Source organism: Centruroides vittatus, unplaced genomic scaffold (assembly GCF_030686945.1).
Source record: "Centruroides vittatus isolate TY-2023 unplaced genomic scaffold, ASM3068694v2 contig_400, whole genome shotgun sequence".
In the NCBI taxonomy this organism is placed as follows: Eukaryota; Metazoa; Arthropoda; class Arachnida; order Scorpiones; family Buthidae; genus Centruroides; species Centruroides vittatus.
The window spans coordinates 2,391,612-2,415,821 of NW_027122215.1; the positions used below are offsets into that span (position 1 = coordinate 2,391,612).

General features: G+C 34.1%; 2 protein-coding genes across 2 annotated transcripts; one reads left to right on the forward strand and one right to left on the reverse strand.

Moving 5' to 3' along the window:
• The first annotated feature begins 7,419 nt into the window (after positions 1-7,419).
• LOC136976440 (four and a half LIM domains protein 2-like) lies at positions 7,420-14,544 on the forward strand. Its single transcript, XM_067271715.1, has 8 exons — positions 7,420-7,587; positions 11,240-11,338; positions 11,419-11,652; positions 13,099-13,314; positions 13,381-13,581; positions 13,677-13,851; positions 13,937-14,293; positions 14,375-14,544. Exons 1-8 carry the CDS (start codon positions 7,561-7,563, stop codon positions 14,539-14,541), a joined length of 1,476 nt encoding a protein of 491 aa, XP_067127816.1. The 5' UTR covers positions 7,420-7,560; the 3' UTR covers positions 14,542-14,544.
• Positions 14,545-20,237: 5,693 nt separating this feature from the next.
• LOC136976500 (BTB/POZ domain-containing protein 6-like) lies at positions 20,238-22,989 on the reverse strand. The gene is made up of 2 exons (XM_067271802.1): positions 22,742-22,989; positions 20,238-20,929 (listed from the first exon to the last, which is right to left on the reverse strand). The coding sequence occupies exons 1-2, from the start codon at positions 22,948-22,950 to the stop codon at positions 20,278-20,280; spliced, it is 861 nt and encodes a 286-aa protein (XP_067127903.1). The 5' UTR covers positions 22,951-22,989; the 3' UTR covers positions 20,238-20,277.
• Between the last annotated feature and the right edge of the window lie 1,221 nt (positions 22,990-24,210).

The following is a 24,210-nucleotide window of genomic DNA, read 5'->3' on the forward strand; positions in this document are numbered from 1 at the left end:
AATTAATAAAGGCTATTGCATAATTTAAATATAAATTATATCGATAAATTCAATCGATTAAAAATTCATTTCTAATTGAATTGATTGGTAAAATTAATGGAATACGAATACTTTTTTAAAACTATCCGCACTGTAGACACTAAAAGGGCCTTATAAGGCCCATCGTGAGTTCACCCAGGTCCAGGATGGTGAGGGACAGAATTCGATTTATCCAGGACAAATCGCCCATGAAAATTCATGGGTTTTTTTTCCGGATTCAACCCCGAGGCGCTACAGCAGTAGACTGAATACTGCTGTAGGGCCTCTACTTAATCGTCCAAAAGCGATTTATGGTCATCGAAGTATTACGCTCTATAAGAACGAGTCGTCCAACGGTTGAGAACCGCCTTCGTGTGGTAAAATACACAAAAGTTGTGCTTGAATGAGCTTTTTAAAAAAAAAAAAATATCAATTCTGCTAATTGATTTATTTATACTGTATTTATTTATACTACTGGACAGAAAAAGTACCCAAAACAGTCGTTGCTTTATGGGTATTTAACGTTTTCTGTCCTACAGAGTATTCCAATACTATTTAAAATGCTGATATTAAAACGCAGAATTCAGAATTTGAAATATTAACTTCTTTTTTAATTTTGGCATAGTACTTTGTTTAGGCATTTTCTGAGTGTCGATGATTTGTTTTTGATGTTTACTACCTCATACAGAAATTTGATTAAAGTGATCAAGATTCATGCAAGTTACATATGTTGTAACTCGCTTATTATAACCTGCCAGTGTCAACATTAGAGATGAGAGATCCAGCAGTTTTTTATTTTTTATTTTAAGCTAATCAATTGTACTTAGTTCTATCCGCTTGTCAACATCAAACTAAATTCAACATTGACCGTCTAAACGATTTATCGGTTTGCAATTTGAAAAGTTGCAGACCTATAAATTCCCATTGTTGTCCGTTGTCTGTTTGTCCTTCCATAATCTCGAGAAAGGAATTAGATGGAAATCGAGAGCAAATATGGAAAACTTAGGGCAGGAGGTCCAGATTAACTATATATTAACTTCTGAATAAACCACACTCGTACCCAGCAGAATTCAATATACAAAAAACTTAAACAAACACCTTAATGTTCGCTGAGAAATTTATTAATTTAACTAACGTTTTCGGCTTATTCAATAAGCCATCTTCAGGTTTTAACTTTCGAACAAGAAACAATATCGTTCTATTAAAAGAATACAATAGTTTGAAAAAATTCAAATCATTAGTAACGGACAAAAAATAAAACAAAGAGGATGAACATGGTAATAAAAATAAATAAATAAACATAAATAAATAAAAATGGTAATATAAATAAATAAATATACAAAAATATATAAAAACAAAAAAAGAAAAAAAGGAAGAACGTGGTAATATAAATAAATATACAATAAAATCGTAAAAGATACAACAAATGTAAGGTAAAAACGTTTTACTCGTGCCCATATATACTACTATCTATCCTAACCAGAAATACTTCCCCATAGAGCTCACGTGTCTCTTATAAATTTTTAACTGCATATTTCCAAGCAGAAGGAAGACCTTCTGCGTCCCTTGCGTTAATACATTTATCTCTTAGTTTGCTTCTGTAAATTTCTATCTTTTCAGCCGCTCTTGCCAAAGTTGGGGAGTGTACCTGCTTTATGATTTTCGCCTCATTCCAATGTACTAAGGATCCCTCCGCCTGCCCCATCTGGGCTAATACCGTTGTGTTGGAACCTTTTCTAATATCATATTTATGTTCCTTGATCCTTATTCCTAGGTTTCTAGTAGTAACCCCTACATAATCTTTATTAATACCTAATAGCTGGTTCTCGTAGGGAATCTTATACACACCCGCCTTATCTTCTTTTTTAACTAACCCTTTATCGTTTCTAAGTATTTTATACAAATTCGGAGCTCTTTTCAAGATCACCCTTGTATCCTTAGTTCTTGCTATTTCTTTCATAATCCCTCCCAGATACTTATTGTATGTAAATTTCGTGTATCTGTAAGGCCCGTGCCTGGTGTCCTTATCATTACTGGCCTCAAATTTTCTAATAATTCCCTCAATGACTTTCCTCCTATAACCTAATGTTCCTGCTATCTGTATAATTCTTTCTATCTCTGTATCCCGGTCTATCACATTTTCACAGTATATAAAGGCCCTTCTAACCAATGCTCTAAATGCTGCTAACTTATATTTATAAGGGTCATTAGAGCTTGCAGGGATATATAGTGGGCTATGTGTAGGTTTAATGAAAACGCCGGTGGATATATGCCCTTTGTTAAATATAACATTAATGTCTAAGAAATGTACTATCCTGGAGCTTTTCTGCTCTAGCTTCAGGTTAAGGCCCTCTTCGTTCTCGTTAATTCTATCTACAAAGTTAGCAATTACTCGATTGTTCCTCCATTTACAGAAGCAAACTAAGAGATAAATGTATTAACGCAAGGGACGCAGAAGGTCTTCCTTCTGCTTGGAAATATGCAGTTAAAAATTTATAAGAGACACGGGAGCTCTATGGGGAAGTATTTCTGGTTAGGATAGATAGTAGTATATATGGGCACGAGTAAAACGTTTTTACCTTACATTTGTTGTATCTTTTACGATTTATTGTATATTTATTTATGTTACCACGTTCTTCCTTTTTTTCTTTTTTTGTTTTTTTTTGTTTTTATATATTTTTGTATATTTATTTATTTATATTACCATTTTTTTATTATTTTATTTATTTATTTATTACCATGTTCATCCTCTTTGTTTTATTTTTTGTCCGTTACTAATGATTTGAATTTTTTCAAACTATTGTATTCTTTTAATAGAACGATATTGTTTCTTGTTCGAAAGTTAAAACCTGAAGATGGCTTATTGAATAAGCCGAAAACGTTAGTTAAATTAATAAATTTCTCAGCGAACATTAAGGTGTTTGTTTAAGTTTTTTGTATATTAACTTCTGATTTGCACGGCAAGTCACGTTATTTCAATTACAAAATTTTCCCCCGAAGGGAGTTAAATACATGATTTTTAGAAGTGTCATGACCCTGTACATCATACTTTAGAGTCGGCACGACTCTATTGCCAACAGAAATGTATGATGTACAGGGGCAAGACACTACTCAAAAATTGAGAACATTGTTAATGTATTTAAAAACACGTCGATACAAAAACAAATACATGTCTAATAAATAATTGATGATCAATAGTTTAATATAAAAACGAACAATTATTTATTGTGATATCGTCACAATGATGGGCTGCAATTTTTAATCATTGTTTTCTATTGATCTACTACCCGGTAAATTTAAATAATATTTTTTTTGAGAAACGAGTTAAAAGAACGATTTTGTAATTACTGATAACAAACATATTTGTACATATTAATTACTTTATTTATTTATTTTTACAAGTAACAAATATACGTAAAAACACTGACAACACTTGCATAAAATTAAAAATACATTAGAGGAGTGTTACGTACCGACCATCTTAATATTTTTGGCTGTAACTAATGTAAGTCTCTGGAAGAACTGATTTTACCACAGTAATATAATACAAAAGGAAACATAAATGATAATTGTTCTGTCCACCTGCTTATTCAGATCTTGACGAATTTATTATTTTATCCGCAGTGGTAGTTTCGAGAACAATGGTAGGAATAAAATACTATGTTTCGCTGCAAAGAGAAATTCAATGGCAATTGATATTTTAAAATTTATTGACTCGAGTGCCTTTAAAATTTGGGGATAAAAATACAGCGCGATATATCCGAATCCGCAATATGCTACTGTACCTCAAATCGTACTTCATAAAGTACTGTACAGGATAAGATTTCCGTAAAATTTTACCTAAAGAACTAATTATCTCTAAAATAAATAAACCAGCAACGAGTTGCTCAACTTTCCCGGCAACATTTAAAATTTTGGTGGCGCCATTTATTATCATATTTTATTTTTAGAACTTTTTATATTTTTAACTGTTATAAAATGGCAAAGGCTTAATTTTGAGGGTAAGGATGAGTTTTATTTTTAAAAAAGTTGTAAATACTAATAACAAGTAAAATCATCATTAACTCCGACCCTACTGGAGATACACACGACCCACATTATCTCCCCACCCCCGCAACCTTTAACCACCAAAATTTAACAAAATCAACTCCTTTAATAAACAAACCTTCCTGCAAAATTTCAGAAATTTTCGACAAAAAGCACAGGTTATTAAGCGTGAAAGAGGGTGAACAAAATTGTGCCCCCCTAAACGCACTCACACTAACATCCATATATAAATTACCCAAGAATTTTTTTTTTTTTTTTTTTTTTGCATTTCTCGACATTTCAAAGTTCCCTAAATCCAAAAGTGTAAAAATCTTAGGAGGTCATTTTTGACCGATTGCCATACTTTCCCTATGTTATATACAGCAGCCGGGAAAGTAAAAAAGTCATGAATTCGGGCAGTGCAAATATTGTCGTCCAGTACCGACCAGTTACCGTTCTAAGGGTATTAAGATCTTAACGAGCAATTATTCATTATGACATCGTCACAATGTCGGGCTGTAATTTTTAATTACATACTTTTAATTTATTTAATTAATGTTCTCCACCTCAAATTAATAGTGTCTTGCTCCTGTATATCATACTTTTCCTGTTAGCAATAAAGTCGTGTCGTCATCTATCTAACACCTTTCAGAAGAACATTTTTGAATTGAAAAACTGTGACTTGCGATGCAAACCAAAAGTTTGTACATAGTTAATCGGAGCCTCCTGCCCCTAATCTTTCCTGGTCTCAGCTTTCATCTATCTAACTCCGTTCTCGAGACAGTTAGATAGATGAAAACTGAGAGTTAAGGACAGACAACAGTGGAAATTTATAGGTCTACAATTTTTTCAAATTGCAGTCCAATGATAATATAAATTTGTTATAGCAATTTTTTTCAAGCAAATAATAGTACAAAATTCTTTGACAATAGTAGAATAGTGTACTATTGTACTATAATTAATAATAATATTCGGAAAAACATAGGAGAACATCTTCGAAAGTTTACACTGAACTTCACTGCTTACAATTGTCACAAATAAAATGCAAAATATTTTCTTGATCGGCACATTTGATATATGCTCAACCCTTACATGCAATACATTGTACTCAGTCTTCTTGAATTAAATTTTTACATGTGAACTAGTTGTTTTCCCATTTCTTCATCGAAAATTTATTGACTACTCATCTGAGGGAGCATACTCATATTTTTGTTGACTTGGATTGCTCTCGTTTGATCTACTGTACTAATGTTTTTGGAACTGAAAATGTAGAAGCTGTCTGTCGTCGAGCCATATTGTTTGCAAGAATTTCATCTATTGCCCTTTTTCATACTAGCTGGAGTCCATTTTACTTTTTTCTTTTTCTCATTTTCTACCTTTTCTCTCTAAATTGAGAAGAAAGAAAACTGAAACCTTTTCCTTAAAAATTATTTTTGGTCGGTACCGGACGACTGCCACGGGGTAACACTTTGGATATTGTTCGTTTTATGCAGTTTTATATTGTGAAAGTAATACGATTTATCTAAATGTAATATTACTGTAGACAAACTACACTGTAAAATGAAATTAACTGCTCATTCCCAAAGTAGAATTAAAGCCGCGAAAATAACTTTTGAAGCATTAAATACCAACAAGCACTTGATTCTCACAATCCTAACCGAACAAAATAGTCACCAAAGTATATAACTTATGATGACAATATTCTTCTGCGTATGTTTGTAGAATGCTAATATCTAGCTCCAGTAGCGAATAACTAGTAATGGTCGGTACTGTACGACTTTTTCCTATATTATACATTAAATACAATATACTGTACATTAAAACAAAAAAGTATAAACGTTCTTCGAAAGAATATTTTCGGGGAACCTCTTTTCTTTTGTGTGCTTTGTTAACTGCTTCTGACATACAATAATTAACGATGCTACATTACGTTGTTCCAGAACATTTTCTTTTCCTAAATTTGGAAATAACTCGCAACTCGCAAGTGTTGAAGCACAGTGAAAGGAATTGTGTGACCTGTAGAAAACGCACCTCCAAGTGTGCGCTTGAAAACCGTAATATTTTTTATTTAAAATGACATAGGGCACGCATACCAACCTGTATATAATGACAATTCTTGACACCACGATTACATCTTTCAACGTCAGAATGATTACTTGAGGTCCTCGATAACATGCATGTAATACGTAGACATTGAATGAAGGCATCATACTTGAAGCGTATGTCTAAAGCTTGTATTTATATCATTTTGATATTCCAGAGAATTTGTAATCTATTGATTTTTTTACCATTTTATTGTAAAATTGAAATGAACTCATTTACTAGAAAAAGTGTTTTTTATCTCTCTTGGAAACTTTAATTTTTTTTTTTTTTTTTTTTTTTTTTGGAATTTACAACACTGGCATTGCACGCTTCACTTAATTGTACTGTGACGTGTTTCGTGTACATCTAAGGAAAAACGGTAATAATTTGAAAACGAGTGATGCTTGACGGCAGTTTCTGCACCTGTAAGGTTTACAGGTATGATTTTGAGGGTATCGCTGGTTTTTTAAGCAGTTATCTACACTAGTTCACTCATCTAAAATGTATTGATGAGTTCGAGCGTTATATTAAGAAAGAAGAGATGAATGGCATTTATGAAAATGTTTAGAGATTTAATACGGTACTAGCAGATAAGCCCGGCGTTGCTCGGGCAAAAAGTAACGATATAGAAGATTAAGATTATTACATTATAGCCAATCTTACCCGTTTTTACAGAATGAAAGAATTAGGTCCCCCTGTTCCCAGACTAATTAGAAAATTTTTAGATGGATCTAAAAATATGTTCGATTTCCCGCAAAAACATAAAAAACCGCATCTGCACCTGTAAATCTTGCACGTTGCTTTCTCTTAACACTTCCATTGTTAACACTTCCTTTCTCAACACTTAAGGAATACGCTTCTTTCATCCTCACGTGGTACCCTACTAAAACGCAGTTAAAAATAAAAAAATGCATCGAAAATAGTACAATAGAAGCTGAGTTCTTTAGGATAAGCCTTAATCCTGTCCTCTCTCCCCGGGGTAGGAATTTCGTGTGACATCTATATAACAGTAGCGCGTATTCGAATGCAACGTTGTGTCAAAATTTCAAAGCAATCGGCGAAGAATTTCGGAGATTTAAGATTTTGAACAAATGAACATTTACATTTTTATTTATATAGATGAATACCATTCAATATTCTACAGAACGTAATTGGCAAGTCATCCTGATCAAACTGAATACTTAACGGGTTCCGGCTGATATTGTTAGTTTAATCATATTTTCAGCTTTAATATCTTTTTTCGCAATTAATAAGTAAAAACTTATTTATTACTGATCTTGATGACGGCAATAGTGAAACAATACATAAAACAAACAATAACTTTGGTGAAACAACAAAGGACATTAATAATAGTTGAATAGAAGAAAAACGCAGAGAATACGAAGAAAACTCGAATAGCATCATCATCTTAATCTAAATTTTAAAGAAAAGATAATGGAGAGAAAAGACAACACACTTTCGGCAAGTTGCTATTTATTTAAAAAAATATAATTTCTCTAGTAAAGTTTTAAGACTTACGAGTTAGCTATCAATTTATCTATTTTATTAGTCTAATGGTTAAAATTATTACTTAAAAATACTTTATAATTTATAAAACATGCAATTTAAGTTTATTATTATTTGGATTCTTATTTTATAAAATGCATTTCTGGATAATAATGCAGAATAAATAAATAATTCAAGCGATTATTTTATAAAATGCATTGCTTGAATCTATTATATATAATCGAGACGAGTTGATAATAATAATAATCAATAACTAAATAATTAATAATACTAAAGATAGGTTAAATGCTATTCTCAGAACACAATTAAATGCAAAACACACAGTTAAAGCAATAAACAACATATTGTCATCCCGGTACTCACATATTCTTTTGGAGTTATACATTGGACTCACACAGATCTTGAGCATCTCCAAAGGAAAACAAGAACACACTTACTAAGCATAAAACAACATCATCCTAAATCCGCCACAGAAAGATTAACCCTTCCACGTAAAGATGGCGGACGTGGCCTGAATTGACATAGTTAACCTTCACTACAAACAAATACAGGTCACTGCGAGAGTTTTTTCTACAAAAAACAAGAAACATCACAATTACATAAAGCAGTAAACTCTAGCAGACTTGAATAACACACCATTTAAAACTTAACACTCACATCATATGGACACAACACAACATATAAAAAGCATAGACACCATTAAGCAATCGTGGGCTCGAAAGGCACTCCATGGCAGGCATCCTTACGATCTGGCCCAGGAATTTTGTTGACACAAAACTGCGTCAAACAGCTGGTTATCTCGGGATGCCTCTTTGGGGAGACGGAAGGATTCATGATTGCCATACAGGATCAGGTCATAAATACTAAAAACTACAGAAAACACATACTCAAAGATGCAACACTCACGAATGACACGTGCAGAAAATGTCACATCATGCCAGAAACTATACAACACATCACTTCTGGTTGCAAGCTCTTGGCACAGACAGATTATTTACACAGACATAATCAAGTAGCAAATATAATACACCAAGAGCTTGCAAAGAAACACAAATTAGTAGACATCCACGAACCATACTACAAATACATTCCGCAGACAGTATTGGAAAACGACACGCACAAAATGTACTACGACAGAGCCATAATCACAGATAAAAACAATTTACCACAACAGACCAGACATCACACTCATTGACAAACACAATAAAATCACATACATTATAGACATATCCATTCCAAACACTCACAATATACAAAACGCATGCACTGAAAAAATTAGCAAGTACACAGAACTCGCCCAGGAAATAAGGCATCTGTGGAGGATGGATAGGGTGCTTATTGTACCTGTTGTTCTCTCCTCTACAGGTGTCATTACCACACACACTACACAAAAGCACTGGGCACATTACAATTGAATAGAAAACACATACATCACACTACAGAAGGCCACTATATTGAATACATGTCATATTGTGAGAAAATTCTTGAATACAGACACACACACTGATACACTTTAATTTTCTGTTTTGGTTACTATGCCTTGACTTTTGGTCCGGCATAGTACACAGCCACCGGTGTTAACCGAGTATATTTCACTTAAACCCAACATAATAATAATAATAAGTGCAGAGCCCAAACGGTTAGGAGTTGAAAGTTGAAATTTGGTACACAGTTAGGGTACGCCATGAAAACGCACACTAAGAAAGGATTTTTCGAAATTCCCCCGCGGGAGGAGAGGGAAAGCATTAAGTCTTAACCAGAAGAACGGCTTTACTGTACTATTTTAGATGCGATTTTTCGTATTTAACTACGTTTAGTCTTCATTGAGTACTTAGGTGTATTAAATTGATAACATTTCAGACATTGTTATAAATATTTTTATATATTTCGATTTTTAACCAAATGTTCGAACCCTTTTAAATTCGAATTTGTTTTTTTTTTTATGTTGGTTCGATTATAGAATGATTGTAAACGTTCCAGAAAATTAATCAAATTGAAAACAATTCGTTTGATTCTCAGCAATTCTCATCATTCTCAGCGGTAGGTGTTATATAACAATTTACTATGGTTGTTGAAATATTGAATGTAAATAGGGTTTGCTTGCAAAATCCGCGCGAACGAAGTCGCAGATAACAGCTGGGAGATATGTGGGTTGAAAGTGTTAAGAATGGAAGTGTTAACAATAAAAGTGCTAAGAATGGGAGTGTTAACAATGGAAGTGTTAAGAGAAAGCGACGTACAAGATTTACAGGCGCAGATGCGGTTTTAATGCGTTTTTGCAGGAAATCGAACATATTTTTAGACCCATCTAAAAATTCTCTAATTAGTCTCTGGAAACAGGGGACCTAATTCTTGCATTCTGTGAAAACGGGTAAGGTTGGCTATAACGTAATAATCTTAATCTTCGCTATTCTTACTTTTTGCCCGAGCAATGCTGGACTTATCTGCTAGGAAAAGAAAAGTCTTTTAACGCATGTCTTTTATATTAAAAAAAACTATATTACATATAAATGTACGAACAAAAAAAACCCAGCGAAGCGGGTACTTACAGCTAGTTAATATATACAGTAATGAATTAGGACTTTTTTAAACGCTGTTTTGAGGTTTTTATTGGGATTTGTGATCAAGTAGGCTTACAGTATTTAGTACTTTAATTCTAAATATTTATAAATATTCAAAACGTTTGTCGCAAGAAAAGCATTTTAGATTATATATTTCAAAATTATCGCACTTTTATGTCCTACAAATGAAAGCAAGATCGGGGGCTGTCCCTACATTACGTTACTGCTTTGTTTATGTTATATATGCACGACTGGTTAATATTCTCGTACTATGTGTTATTCCCCAGTACAATTAAGAGAGTTGATCGAGGATACATAATTTTGCGGGTGGATATATACAACATTACGGACCGTTACGGGGGGGGATGGTAATTGGAAAATATAAAAATAGCGTTACATAATTTATGGACGCTCCTTCATCTTGAAATATGTCAAGTTGTTAGTCCGAACCAGATAATTTGAAATGTTTTGTTTCCAGTGTATTTCTATGGGTAATTCATGATGATTCTTCTGATAAATGAATTTTTCGTTGGTCAGGATACGTTTATAATTTATAATGATTGATCTAATATAGATGAGAAATGAAATCTCGCTTATATATATTATCATTCCGACCACATAGTCCAATTTTGCTGACGTTTACGGTTCAGGAATAAAAACTAATCCAAACCCGGAAGGGCGGATCCACGGAGGGCGTTAGGGACTTAAGCTTTCCCACTGACAAGAAAAAATTATAATTGATTTTTTCAGCTTCAAAACGTTTTCTTAGAAACATTTAAGATAGCAAATATGGTTTCTCGTGCAATCCGCAATGCAATCGTCTTGCACGTATTAATGCAATGAATACAATTATTCAAGTGTGTTAAATTTTGGTTAGCTCCCAAAGAACAACCAAAAGGGGTGTAGATGGGTGGTAGATCCAAATCATTAAAAATTTCACTTTAATTTAATTAATACAATATTATTTTTTCTAATATTTTTGACATATTTTAATTTTTAATAAAAAAATTCATTAAAATAAATTTTCTGAATCACTAAATTTATAGATCGAGATGAAAGACCAACACGAACAAAATAGAATGTTGAAACGAACTGTTTCGGAAGAATGCTATTCCTGGGTGCCACCCGACTTATCTGCAGATAAAGTAGGCAATTGTCTTACATAGGCTTAATTTTCACATACTGTATTAAAGGCATTACCATCTGATTCAACTCGTATTTTCAGATCCAATTGTATTTCACTCAAATCCCTTGTGAAAAGGTACCTCGAATTGGAACATGCGGTGAAAAATATCGTGAACAACAGATTCTAATACAGCTTCCTAAACAAGATTTCTCTGCAAGTTCCTGTAAATTTTTAGAGAAAGAATATCAGAAGCATTACGATGACTTTCTTTGTGAACGCAATAAAACAGCAATGGATATTGCTTACGTCATAAGTGGTTTAGAGCATACCTCGGTAAGAATGAAACAAAGAAGGGCCCAGCAGTGGCCGAGTGGACTCAGTCTCCGCTCATTGCGGGGACCAGACCCTAAACACTGGCAGCCGATTGCAGAGACAGAGTTTACGTTAAACGACGTTTAACAGCCGAACGGCATCTAGACGTTGGCTGGATGAATCGCGGTTTAAAATGCGTTGCAAAGACGACGGTCGTTTATTTCTGAACGCCATCTAAACGAATCTCGGCAAAACGTTGGCTCTTACTTTCTTCGCTGTTACTTCCCTCTCTCAGGTGTCGTTTAACCAATCAGGTCATTCGTTTATGACGTCAGAAAAATGGCGACGAACAACGTGTTCAAATCATGCCGGAATTTTTCCGAAGCAGAAAAAAATGTCCTCGCGGAAGTTATAAAAAATTATCCTGCAGTTGAGGAAAAAGGTTATTCTGGGGATGAAAAATATCGCATGGGAGATAATACAGAACGAATTTTCTTCGTCGTTTCCTTGTCGGTATGCTCGCAGCAAGATCTTATTCTTATTCGTTAAACAAGACCTCATTCTTATTGTAAACGTCTATATCACTACACAAAAAACTTTTAAAATGTATTTAATGGTAGTTTGATAGATATCTGCAGACAGTAGAGACGTAAACTCCGATAAGATCACCGGCTACCCTCTGGAAGATTCCGGTGGCATAAAATCGTAATTTCGTCAAAAACTGTTGTTCAATAGTTAACGGCAATCTTCTTCGATCTAGATGCTTAATTTCGTCGTCAATACGATTTAAAATACGAACAAATCCAGATTTAGAAAATCTATACCGAATTCAAAATTCGTCTTCAGAATAGATTTCTGAAGGATTATTCAGACCTCATATTGCCTTTTCTCTCTTCGTAATTGTCAAGATGGATAATTTTCTTGATTCGTCTTGTTTACAAGATTTATTAAATGAACAACATCCATTATAACAAACTTTGCGACCAACAAATGAATATGGCGACTTCTACTCAAATAAAATGGTGTCTAAACCTACTATCAAGGGAGTCTAGAAAGTAGGTCAAACAACTTTCTTCTAATCGCTGTTTAAACTGGGGCAAGAGAGAAACTCCGTCTCTGCAATGAAATTTTTTCTGAACCGCGATCTACACGATCTCTAAACTGCCGTTGGCATTTAAACGTTGTCTCTGCAATCAGCTGTGGGAGTTCGGTCGTGGGTTCGCGCCTCACTCAGACAGGCTGGCCACGCGGAGTTTTTCCGGGTTTTATTCGCGTCCGTAACGCCTAAATAGGGGCAAACTTCCCACCAAAAAGACCTCCCGGAAAGGCACTTCTTTCCGCGCGTGTTACGCGGTTCCTAACAATTACACATTCGCGGGATGACAAAGCTATACACCCAACATCCTTCTAACCAAGTACCTTTTTCTATGGTAAAGTTTCTTAGCTAAAATTTTAACACAATTACAGTACTGCTACGGTTGTGAAGGAACCATGATACTTGGAGATTTAGCAGTAATAAATTCAAGATTAGGAGAAAACAATCCGTTTCACCCGAGCTGCTTCGTGTGTTCAGTATGCAAAGAATTATTAGTGGATTTAGTTTCTTGTACTGTAGACGGAAAAATTTACTGCGAACGTCATTACGCAGAAGAAATAAAACCTCGATGCGCGGCCTGTGACGAGGTAAACAATTTTAGATTATTTTAAATATATAATGGATAAAAAATAACTTATTTTGATTTTTTTTAGCTTATTTTTGATGGGCAGTATATCAGAGCAATGTCAAAAAATTGGCACACAGTTCATTTCTGCTGTTGGAAGTGCGACGAATCTCTTACAGGCCAGCGATATCTTATAAGAGATGATCAACCATTTTGCGTTTGTTGTTATGAAAAATTGTATTCCCATATTTGCGATGAATGTGGAAAATCAATAGGAGTAGATTCAGAAGTAATAAAAACTTGTTTTATTTTTATTTCTAAATATATTTATAATTTCACAAATTTCTTAAATTTATTTTTATTAATTTCATAAATTTTCCTCAGCATCTCTCCTACAAAGATAAACATTGGCATGAATCGTGCTTTTCATGCAATAATTGCCATACTTCTTTGATAAATAAAGTTTTCGGCTCGAAAGCAGACCAAGTTTACTGTACGACCTGTTACGAGTCGGATTTTGCCACCAAGTGCGAGTGTTGCGGTGAAGTACTTAAAGCTGGTACGAAAAAACTTGACCATTTTCTTAATCAAAAAATACTTTTATTGCATTAATTATCGATTTCAAAATGTAACTTTCATTTTAGGTACCAGAAAGATGGAGTATGAAGATAAACAATGGCACGAAAATTGTTTCCTTTGTGTTGTTTGTGCTAATTTCATAGGCAACAAGAGCTTTATTCAAAAAGATAACAACATATATTGCCCTAGCTGTTACGAAGAAAAGTTTTCCGTACGTTGCATCAAATGCTGTGAAGTAATTGCTACTCATGGTGTGACTCATCGCAACAAGCATTGGCATAGAGAGTGTTTTTCTTGCACTAGCTGTTACAGGGATTTTGCGGGACAGCGGTTCACATTCAGAGACGAGAAACCCTATTGCGCCCAATGCTTCGGAGAATTGTTTGCAAAAAGATGCGACACCTGCAACAGACCAATTACTGGTAAATTTTTATTTATTTTTTATATATATATATGAAACACTTGTAATGAAATCATATTCAGCAAAATTCATTTTGTTACAGACATTGGTGAAACACGTTTTGTATCTTTTGGAGATCGGAATTGGCACTATAATTGCTTTTTGTGCGCCGTGTGCGAACGATCGCTTGTCGAAGAAGGATTTATTGCAGACGGAAAAGAGATCTTCTGTCTTGAATGTGACAAGCAAATAGTTAATTCAACAGAATGATTCACCATTCATGAAATTTATCTACCAAAATTTAAAACAATCATTTCAGCGACACAAAAATACAAAATTATAGAATTTTCCTCACAAACTTTATTCTGTTTCAATAAAATTTAATTCCATTACGAGTGATTATTTATTGTAAGATCTTCACAATGCCGGGCTACAATTTTTAATCATATTTTTTAAATTTATTTCATTTAAAATATATGCTCTCCATCTTGAGATGAAGAGCATATATATACAGTCGAGTCCGCATAAGTCGACACCCCAAGGGGAAGTGGAAATGTGTCCAGTTATCCGATGTGACGACTAAAGCGAAGTTGAAAAAAACCACAAAACTACAATTAGGAAAATACATTAGTACGTTATACAGTAGTATAGGCTTACAATACATTGTGCCCTCTATTTACAATTACTCTGTAGATGATAAACTGAATTCGTTTAGTGTTGTTTGTTTTGAGCGCTTAACTGTCTCGACTTTCTTTTTCAACGATCACGAACGCCTTGAAAACATCATCTTCGCAATTGTCGGCAAGTAACGTCTAAGGATTCTTAATGCCTCTAGCGTGAGAAAATGCAAAATTGGATTCTGGTGTGACGTTGATGTAGATTGTATATTTTCTTTTTGTTTATCTGTTATTATTTTATACATAAAAAGTTATATACATATTAATAAAAATGCCTTATGTTATGGACAAAGTGATTAATACGGGCATTATGAATAATGATCAACAAAATCGGGCATTGTAATAAATTTCAATAATTTGTCAAATTGACCGGTCATTATGAATACTGCTATCACCTAGTCGGGCAAAGTGATGATAATAAGTTGAGGAGTGATCATATGACATACGCTAGCCAATCGGCACTCAGTTGCGCGAGCGTATTGCGTTTAGTACCGAATTTGGCGGCAGTCGCGACTGTTTGTGCTCTCGACGGATTCCTCCCGAAGGGGAGCCGCCGATTGTTTAACGTCACTAGTTATTTGTTCACGGTAGTTCTTGAACACACGTATCAATAACTAGTATGTATCAATATCTAGTAGCGTTAAACAATCGGCGGCCTGCCGGCGGCTCTCCACCGGGAGAAATCCGTCGAAAGCACAAACAGTCGCGACCACAGCCAAGATGGTGCACATAATTAAATGGCAAAATTTTACCTAATATAGTACTTAGTTTTAAAAGATTACATGTTCTTTTTTAAATACTTTGAAATAATTCACAAAAAATAAATATTTCTAAATGAAATAAGCGGAGGTTTTTTAATCAAATTTTAAATTCGGTAATAAACACGATACGCACATGCAAATGAGTGCCGATTAGTTAGCGTATGTCGGATGATCATTCCTCAACTTATTATCACTTTGCCCGACTAGGTGATAGCAGTATTCATAATGACCGGTCAATTTGATAAATTAATCAATATTTATTACACTGCCCGCCCTTTTTGGTCATTATTCATAATGCCCGATTAATCACTTTGTCCATAACATATATATATTTATAATATTAATTATACTGTATATTAATAAATAAATCGAGTCCCCCTCCTGAAAAAAATGAGTTCGCACCACACGTGCGGAGTGAATTCATTTTTTCAGGAAGGGGTGACGACTTATCGGAGTGTGGGACAGCAAAAGTATGTCGACTTATCAAGTAGTGACGAGTTAAATGGTGTCGAGTAAACCGGAGTTTTTTAACATTAATGCCTATGTAAGTCGGCCGGGACCACAGAAACTGACTACTTAACCGATGGTGACGACTTATGCGGAGTCGACTGTATTTTAAATGAAATAAATGAAATTAGTAGTATCTTGCCCCTGTACTATACTGTACAGTACATCATACTTTTCCTTTACGGTAGAGTCGGTCCGATCATCTATTAACTGCTTTCAGTTTTGAACTGAAATAACGCGACTTTTCGCGGAAGTTTATATATAGTCAATCGGGCCTCCTGCCCCTAAGGTTTTCATATCTGGTCTCTGATTTCATTTGTCTAATTCCGTTCTCGACATTAAGGAAAGGCAGACGGACAGCTGGTTGGCCGACAGTGGGAATTTATAAATCTACAATTTTTTTCAAATTTCAGCCCAATTATTAATACGACATTAAAAGTTTTATCTATACTGGTAAAGGAGAATGCTTGTTCGCTATACACTACTTTTTTTTTTTAACTCTTTCCGCCCTGTGGGCACTAAGAGGGCCTCTTTTAGAAGGCCCATTATGGGTTCGGCCAGGCCCACAATGGGGCGACCGGATGGTGAGGGACGGGGCCCGACATATCCGAACGGACCACCCCCGCAGGCCGTTCGACCAATTGGTACGAAACTCGGCAGTTACGTTCAAATTCTTTTAACGTATACCATGTACAGTACTGTACAGTACATCCCACCTCAAATTATCGATTGGATTTCTATATATTGATTAATTTCTGTCTACATTTGATTGCTGGCGTTACATCTACTGCCAACTATTGGAAAAAATTTAACAAAATAATTAACTAAATAGGTGAATTCTTACAAAAAGAATATAGAAAACAATCCTCATACCGGTACATCCAAAATCCGATATAACCTTTTAAGCCTTTTAAGTTTCCGGTACCCAACACGAAAATTAACAACCATTAAGAACCTGACGAAGATCTCGGAGGAGAATCGAAAACGTTAGTTGGTTGTTAATTTTCGTGTTGGGTACCAGAAACTTAAAAGGCTTAAAAGGATAATTATATTGGATAAAAAGAATACACAGTAGAGAGTCGAAAATCGGAATCAATTGGGGACTGGGGTTGTTCAGATTAGGGATTTGTTCCGATTACGGTTTATGTACGAAAAAATACATTAACCTGTCCGATGTTCAAATTTTTCTCCGTTGCGTGTCGCTTCGTGTTGAATTTTCGTCGATTTTAAGCCTAACGAAAATTTTTATAATAATAATCGAGGCTATCGTATCGTTAAAAATTTTTCTGCATTTTGTACAAACAAAATAAATATATTGAAGAATATAAAAACATGAAAATTATACTTTAGAAGTAAATTTAGTATCAAAAACGTTCGATTCAGCACGACACAGTCCGACTGAAAATCGTGCCGATTACCGGCGATTCCGATTACCAGTGTTCCGATTAACGACTTTCTACTGTAATTTAAAAAATATCTGTTATATTCACTGAATTACTGCGACAATGATATAGAGCGAAATACATGCCGTATCACACCTTACCGCAACATGTAGCACAGTACTTGCCTGCTGCGGCCGGATGGCCGAGCGGTCAAGGTGGCAGCCTGCCGCCTTGGGGGACCCGGGATCGAATCCGGACGGGCCGAAAAATCCCCAGGAATTTTTCGGGGGTGGTATCCGGATATGTCGGTCCCCGTCCCTCACCACCCGGCCGCCCCATTGTGGGCCTGGCCGAACCCATAATGGGCTTGCTATAAGAGGTCCTCTTAGTGCCCACAGAGCGGAAAGAATTAAAAAAAAAAAAGTACTTGCCTGCTTGGTGTAGTAGTGTTTTGCCCCTGTACATCATACTTTTCCTGTTAGAAATTGAGTCGTGCCGGTTACGTATCTAACTCCATTCGGGGAATATTTTTGAATTGAAATAACGTGACTTGAGGTAAAAACCGGAAGTTTGTGTATAATTAATCGGGGCCTCCGGCACATAAGGTTTTCATATCCGTTCTCGACTTTCATCTATCTAACCCTTCTCGAGATTAAGGAAGGACAGAAACAGACGAATGACAGTGGGAATTTATAAGTATACAATTTCTTCAAATTGCAGCCCAATAATAAGATTTAATAGGTGGAGAATATTATTTACTTATCTTGACAATAAAAATTAATTTTATTATTATAATACGTCTACAAGTGCCGATCGTTGTACGTTATATTGTATGAAATAAAGGCTTTCATGTAATCGTTTATAGTGATAATATACCTAGGCTTACCGTAATATTTTTTTTCTCAAACCGGGACAATTATGAGAAAATACTCACAACAGAAAATAAAACCCCTATGATAAGTACAGTACCTACGATAGGTTAGGTTAAATAAGAATAGGTTAACTAGAAGTTATTAACAAAAAACAACGAGTTAAAAACAATTTTTAATAATTCCACTGAACTTATATTATTATTAAGAAGTTATTATTTATTTTAAAACTTTATGTTATTTTTAATGGCATCGAAATTTAATGCAATTTAAATCGGTACCTTTAAAATATGACAATACCTGTATATTTGAGGAAGTTCCTTCCGCTGTTACAAGACTTGCCTTATGTTTCGCACATTTCAAGTGATTTTACCTGCAATGACCTGTCCGAACGCCCACCATGAGTTACTGACAATTCTGCAAAGCACAGTTCACATTTCACTTTGTCAATACGATCGCACACTTTTTTCAAAAATGGATAATCCTTTCTTAATTCATCGGTAAACACGCAGTTTCTTTTTTTTGGCATTTTGGAAATTAAATTAATTTAATGCACAGTACAAAATAATCGCAAATGCCGACTAGCAATTCGAACTCGACTAAGATAGGACACGCGGAACAATGACGTGCCAGTGTAAGTTTCAGTGTTGCCAACTCTAATTGAAACGAAATATCAAAAAAAATGAAATAAAAAATATCTGGATCTCAGGCTACGTGCTATTATAAATTGTGAAAAAATATCTAGATGAAAAAATAAAACATGTAAATTTATTAGGCTACATGCTATAGATTTTGGTGGAAAACATCTAAACAACATTAAAAGTATTTAGATCTAGATACAAAATATTTAGATTGGCAACTGGGCGTATAACAGAAGGGATATTTTAGTAGTCAAATCGCCATTTTACTCGAGGTTGCACTATTTTTACTTCTTGTATATTCGGCGTTTTTAAAATTTTACCAAATAAACGGGACAAAATGACAAACTTGCCGGGACGCAGGGACCACATCAATCCGGGACAGTCCCGGTCAAAGCGGAACGACTGGTAAGCTTAAATATACTGTCTTCACTATCCATTCTGATTATACAGTACATATACTATACGTGTATTTGTATCTTATACAGTATTCTTTTTAAGTTTGTTAAGATGTTTCGATTCTACGTATTCCGCAATTTAACAATATTATTTTATTATTATTATTATTATTTTAGGTTTAACATTAAAAGTTAAACCTAACATTTTTCAAGGAATTAATATTATTATTATTATTATTATTATGGGTTTAGTGGGTTATACTCGGTGGCTGTGTACTATGCCGGACCAGAGTCAAGGCACAGCAACTAAAACTATTATTATTATTATTATTTCCTTGAAAAATGTTAAACCTAACATTTACTGTATATAGAGTAGACAAATTGTTCATGAAACGAATATATATAACGAATATTCCATATTAACAAAGCTAGGAGTATTATATCGATTTGAGTAAAATTTATTTCACGTATGTATTTTATCCTGATATAAATTAAACATTTAATTATATTTTAAAAATTTATGACAAACAAAATTCAAACTGAAATTAAAATATATTGATAATTGTTTTAAAGACTAAACAAATACGCTAGATAATTTATCAGAATTAGCATATCCCAGAACGTATTCATTTTCTTGCAGTTATAATTATTATTAATTAAAAACCGCAGTAATAGTAGTTATAATTGTTTTAACATGTTCTGTTAAAATAATTAATTTTAGAGCAAAGTTACCATCCTTTCGAAGGAATTTAGCAGAGTCATTTGACTCGGACTTCACTTCTGAGAGGGAGGTCCTGTTCCAAACCAATCAGGTAGTGGAGCATTTCTAATTTTAGCAATATTTAATGCAATTTGTACTATTTCTTTTTTCGAAAATACTACTGTCAAATCGGGTAATTTAATAAATTCTTCCAAATTCATTGAGAGAAAATTGATGTGAGGAAGAAGGAAATTCATTACAGCTCTGATTTCCTTACGCATATTTTTTTCTTTGATATCCTCGCTTATATCTTTCTCCTCTTCATCTGTTTCGGATTTTTCCTCGAAATATTTCTTGTTTTCTTCTATTCTACGCTTGGCCCATACCAATACTCCTCTAAATATATCCGATTCACTTGCATTATTTAACTTCTTTTGCTTAATTAAATATTCTACATCATCACCCAAAAGGTTAGCGAATGATTCGGATTCCAAAACAATCTTCGAATTTTGAGGGATTATGTTTTCACATTTAGTAATTAAAATCTCATCTTCGAGTAACCGAGCCACTTGAAAAATTTTGCTAACATTATTTCCTGTAAGCTTTGGTACAATTTCAGTTCTACACAAATTCATTAAAGGAGGAATGTGATATTTGTGAGCAGCATAAAATGTAGAAATAATGTCTTCGGGCAATTTTGCTTCAAACTGATCTGTATATATATACCTGAAAAAATATACGTATTGAGTCTAAATTATACGTGAAAACAGAACTGTACAACACTTATTTTCATAATAATTAGATATTATTAGTTAATAAACATGGCCAGGATAAAGGATGAAAGGATAAAGGCATCAGCCTCCACCTCCGGAACACTCAGGTTCAATTTTATTAATTAGTAATTTAGTAATTTGACCCCATCGTGGGTCTGCCGAAAATGGAAATGGCATTGTTAGAACCCACGGGATGAAACAAATTAAAATAAAAAAGGAGCTGTTGATGACAACAAAGGATAGTGGGGCTATCCCATGTGTTCTAGTGGTTAGGATATCTCGCTTTCACCCAAAAGGCCCGGGTTCGATTACCGGCATGGGAACACTTTAGGCCGGATGGCCGAGCGGTCAAGGTGGCAGCCTACCGCTCTGGGGGAGAGCCGAGATCGAATCCGGACGGGTCGAGAAATCCCCAGGAATTTTTCGGGGGTGGTCCGTTTATTTTTCGTGTACATTATGGTGGACTAAACATTTAGAAATGTTCTCGGTGTAGATGAGTATGTTTTTGAAAAACCGATAATGTGGGCAAATATTCGCAGGCCACTGTGGGGCAAAAATGCGTATGCGAACTTGTTTACAGATGAAAATTTTGCACTTTGTGCATTAACAGATATGCACGTTGATAAGGAAATACAAATATCTGCAGTAGCAAATAGAGAGATCAATAAAGAAACCCCCATCATCTGGAGGGATAGATGCAGTTCCATCTACTTCTGGACCCAGCGATTTCATCCAGCCAGGAAGGAAGAAAGGGGAAAAATCCGAAATAATAACAAGCTGGCCTTTTAATAATAATTTCGAGTCAAAGGCAGAAGATATGAAGAGACAGATATCAAAGAAGATGGAAACAATAAAACTATGAAAAATTACTTATACATCACTTCACACGGAATCACTTTACACGGATATTGGCATTCCTGATCCGAAAGAGAAGAGTTTAGACCAAAGACAGTTCTCTGCCAAGGATGTGAGAATCAACATACGCAGAATACGTAAAAATTGTTTAATTGAATAAATTAAAAAGTTTAATTTAATAAAAAAAATTGTTATTTTTTAAAATAAATTCTGTTTATCAATACACACTTTATATAGCTTTTCATAAAAACTTTGTCCTGTAAACCTTTACCTACCATATACGCACTTTTACTCCACTGGTGGGGCAAAAGTGTTCTTTTTGTAACCTTGAAAAAGTTTATTAAATGACATATATTCAAAATATCAATAAAAATCCCACGGAATCTTAAAGACAGTTTGAGAATTACTGCGCGTATGTTTCAAGATTCTCACTCTTCTAACAAAGAATTTATATTGTATGAAAACTAAGTTCCTACTCTTGTCCCACTCTCCTCTATTCAAAATGGCGCCGGATAGATGGTTAAGGGAGTTAAGCAATCATCCTACCGCTCTGGGGAATCCGGAATCGAATCCGGGCGGTCGAAAAACTGCAGAAATTTTTCACAGGCGGACCCATGCCTCCTGGTCGCCCCCATTATGGGCCTGGCCGAACCCACGACTGATATAAAAAAATGCCCTCTTAGTATAGTTCACAGAGAGCCAAAAATGAAAAAATATATATATCTTAAATGGCGTCAAAATAAATAATTCAATTAATATTCTAAAATCTTTATATATTTTGGAATATAATTCTGATTGAGACTTTATTGATTTCAGTTTCATTAATCAGTTCGATATTAAATCAATCATTATTTAAATAATAAAACAATTTTACAATTAAAAAATAGTAATAAATATTTAAGATCATTACTTTAGCATGATCTGAAAGATGCGTTCGTCTATATCTGTCACAAGTACATCACTTCTTGTTTCTCGCATAGTTCCATAAAACATGGCTTGAAAGACGTCACTTCTCATAGCGAGAATTAATTTATGGGCTTTGACTTTTTTCTCATTAGGAGCTTCTCCAAAACTAAATGTCACATCTGAGAAATCGCGAAACTCCAAAATATGTTTCATAGAGTTAGAAATTGATGCAATTTCTGATTGCCAGGAAGCCATTTTTTCCTAGAAATGCTAACAAAATAAATTACAATGCATTATATCGTAAAGTACACAGACCAATAATCGAAGTTATAAACAATAAAAATATTTTAAAAATCACAAAACTATAGGCTATAATTCTGCAATAATTAAAACAGGTTTTTAAATATTCCACTATTATGCGAAAAGTTATTAAAGTTTAAAAAATATTCCTACTTACATTTAAAAAAAAATGCCAAAATTAATAATTAACGATAAATATAACCAAAGTAGAAAATTTATTTTTTCAGGATAAATTGCTTATCTCTCTTGAATAATTTGTACCAGCATTGGACAATAGTTGCTAACACGGCCATGACAATAACCATTGCAAAACGAATATTTGTCTATCGAATTAATACTTTAATTATTTACTATTTAATCAATCTTTTTAAATAGTTTTAGTTACAATTATGGATTATAACTAGTTTAGTTATAATCATGTGATTAACGGCGAAAAGATAAATCCTTGCAATTATCAGTTTTATGTGACTTATGTACTGTACAGTACTTCGCTGAATTCTGAGAAAATGGGTTTTATCTAATCTGTCTTTTAAATCGAAAAAATAAGGCTTTATTATAATAATAGTTTGGTTCCATAGCGTTTTGTAAAACCTGTAAAACCGGTTTGAATTCAGTAGAATTAACGTTTTTATTATTGCATCTTATTAATATTCGCGCAGTATTATTGTAAATATTAATTAAATCTGACAAATATGCTTGTGTCACGTATTATTTTCGCAAAAAAGTGGTCTATGTTTCTATATATATTAAATATAAATTTATATATATACAGTCGGTGCGCATAAGTCGACACCCGGATAACTCGACACAATCGGTTAAGAAGTCAGCTTTCTATGGTCCGGCCGACTTACATAGGCATCAATGTGAAAAAAAAACTCCAGTTTACATAACACCGTTTAACTCGTCACCACTGGATAAGTCAACATACTTTTGCTGTCCCACACTCCCATAAGTCGTCACTTCCTCCTGAAAAAATGAATTCACTCCGCACGTGTGGTGCGAACTCATTTTTCAGGAGGGGGGAGTCGATTTATTTATTAATATATAATTAATATATATATATACATATTAATAAAAATGCCTTAACATTTTATGTATTTTTATGTATAAAATAACAGATAAACAAAAAGAAAATATACAATCTACATCAACGTCACACCAGAATCCAATTTT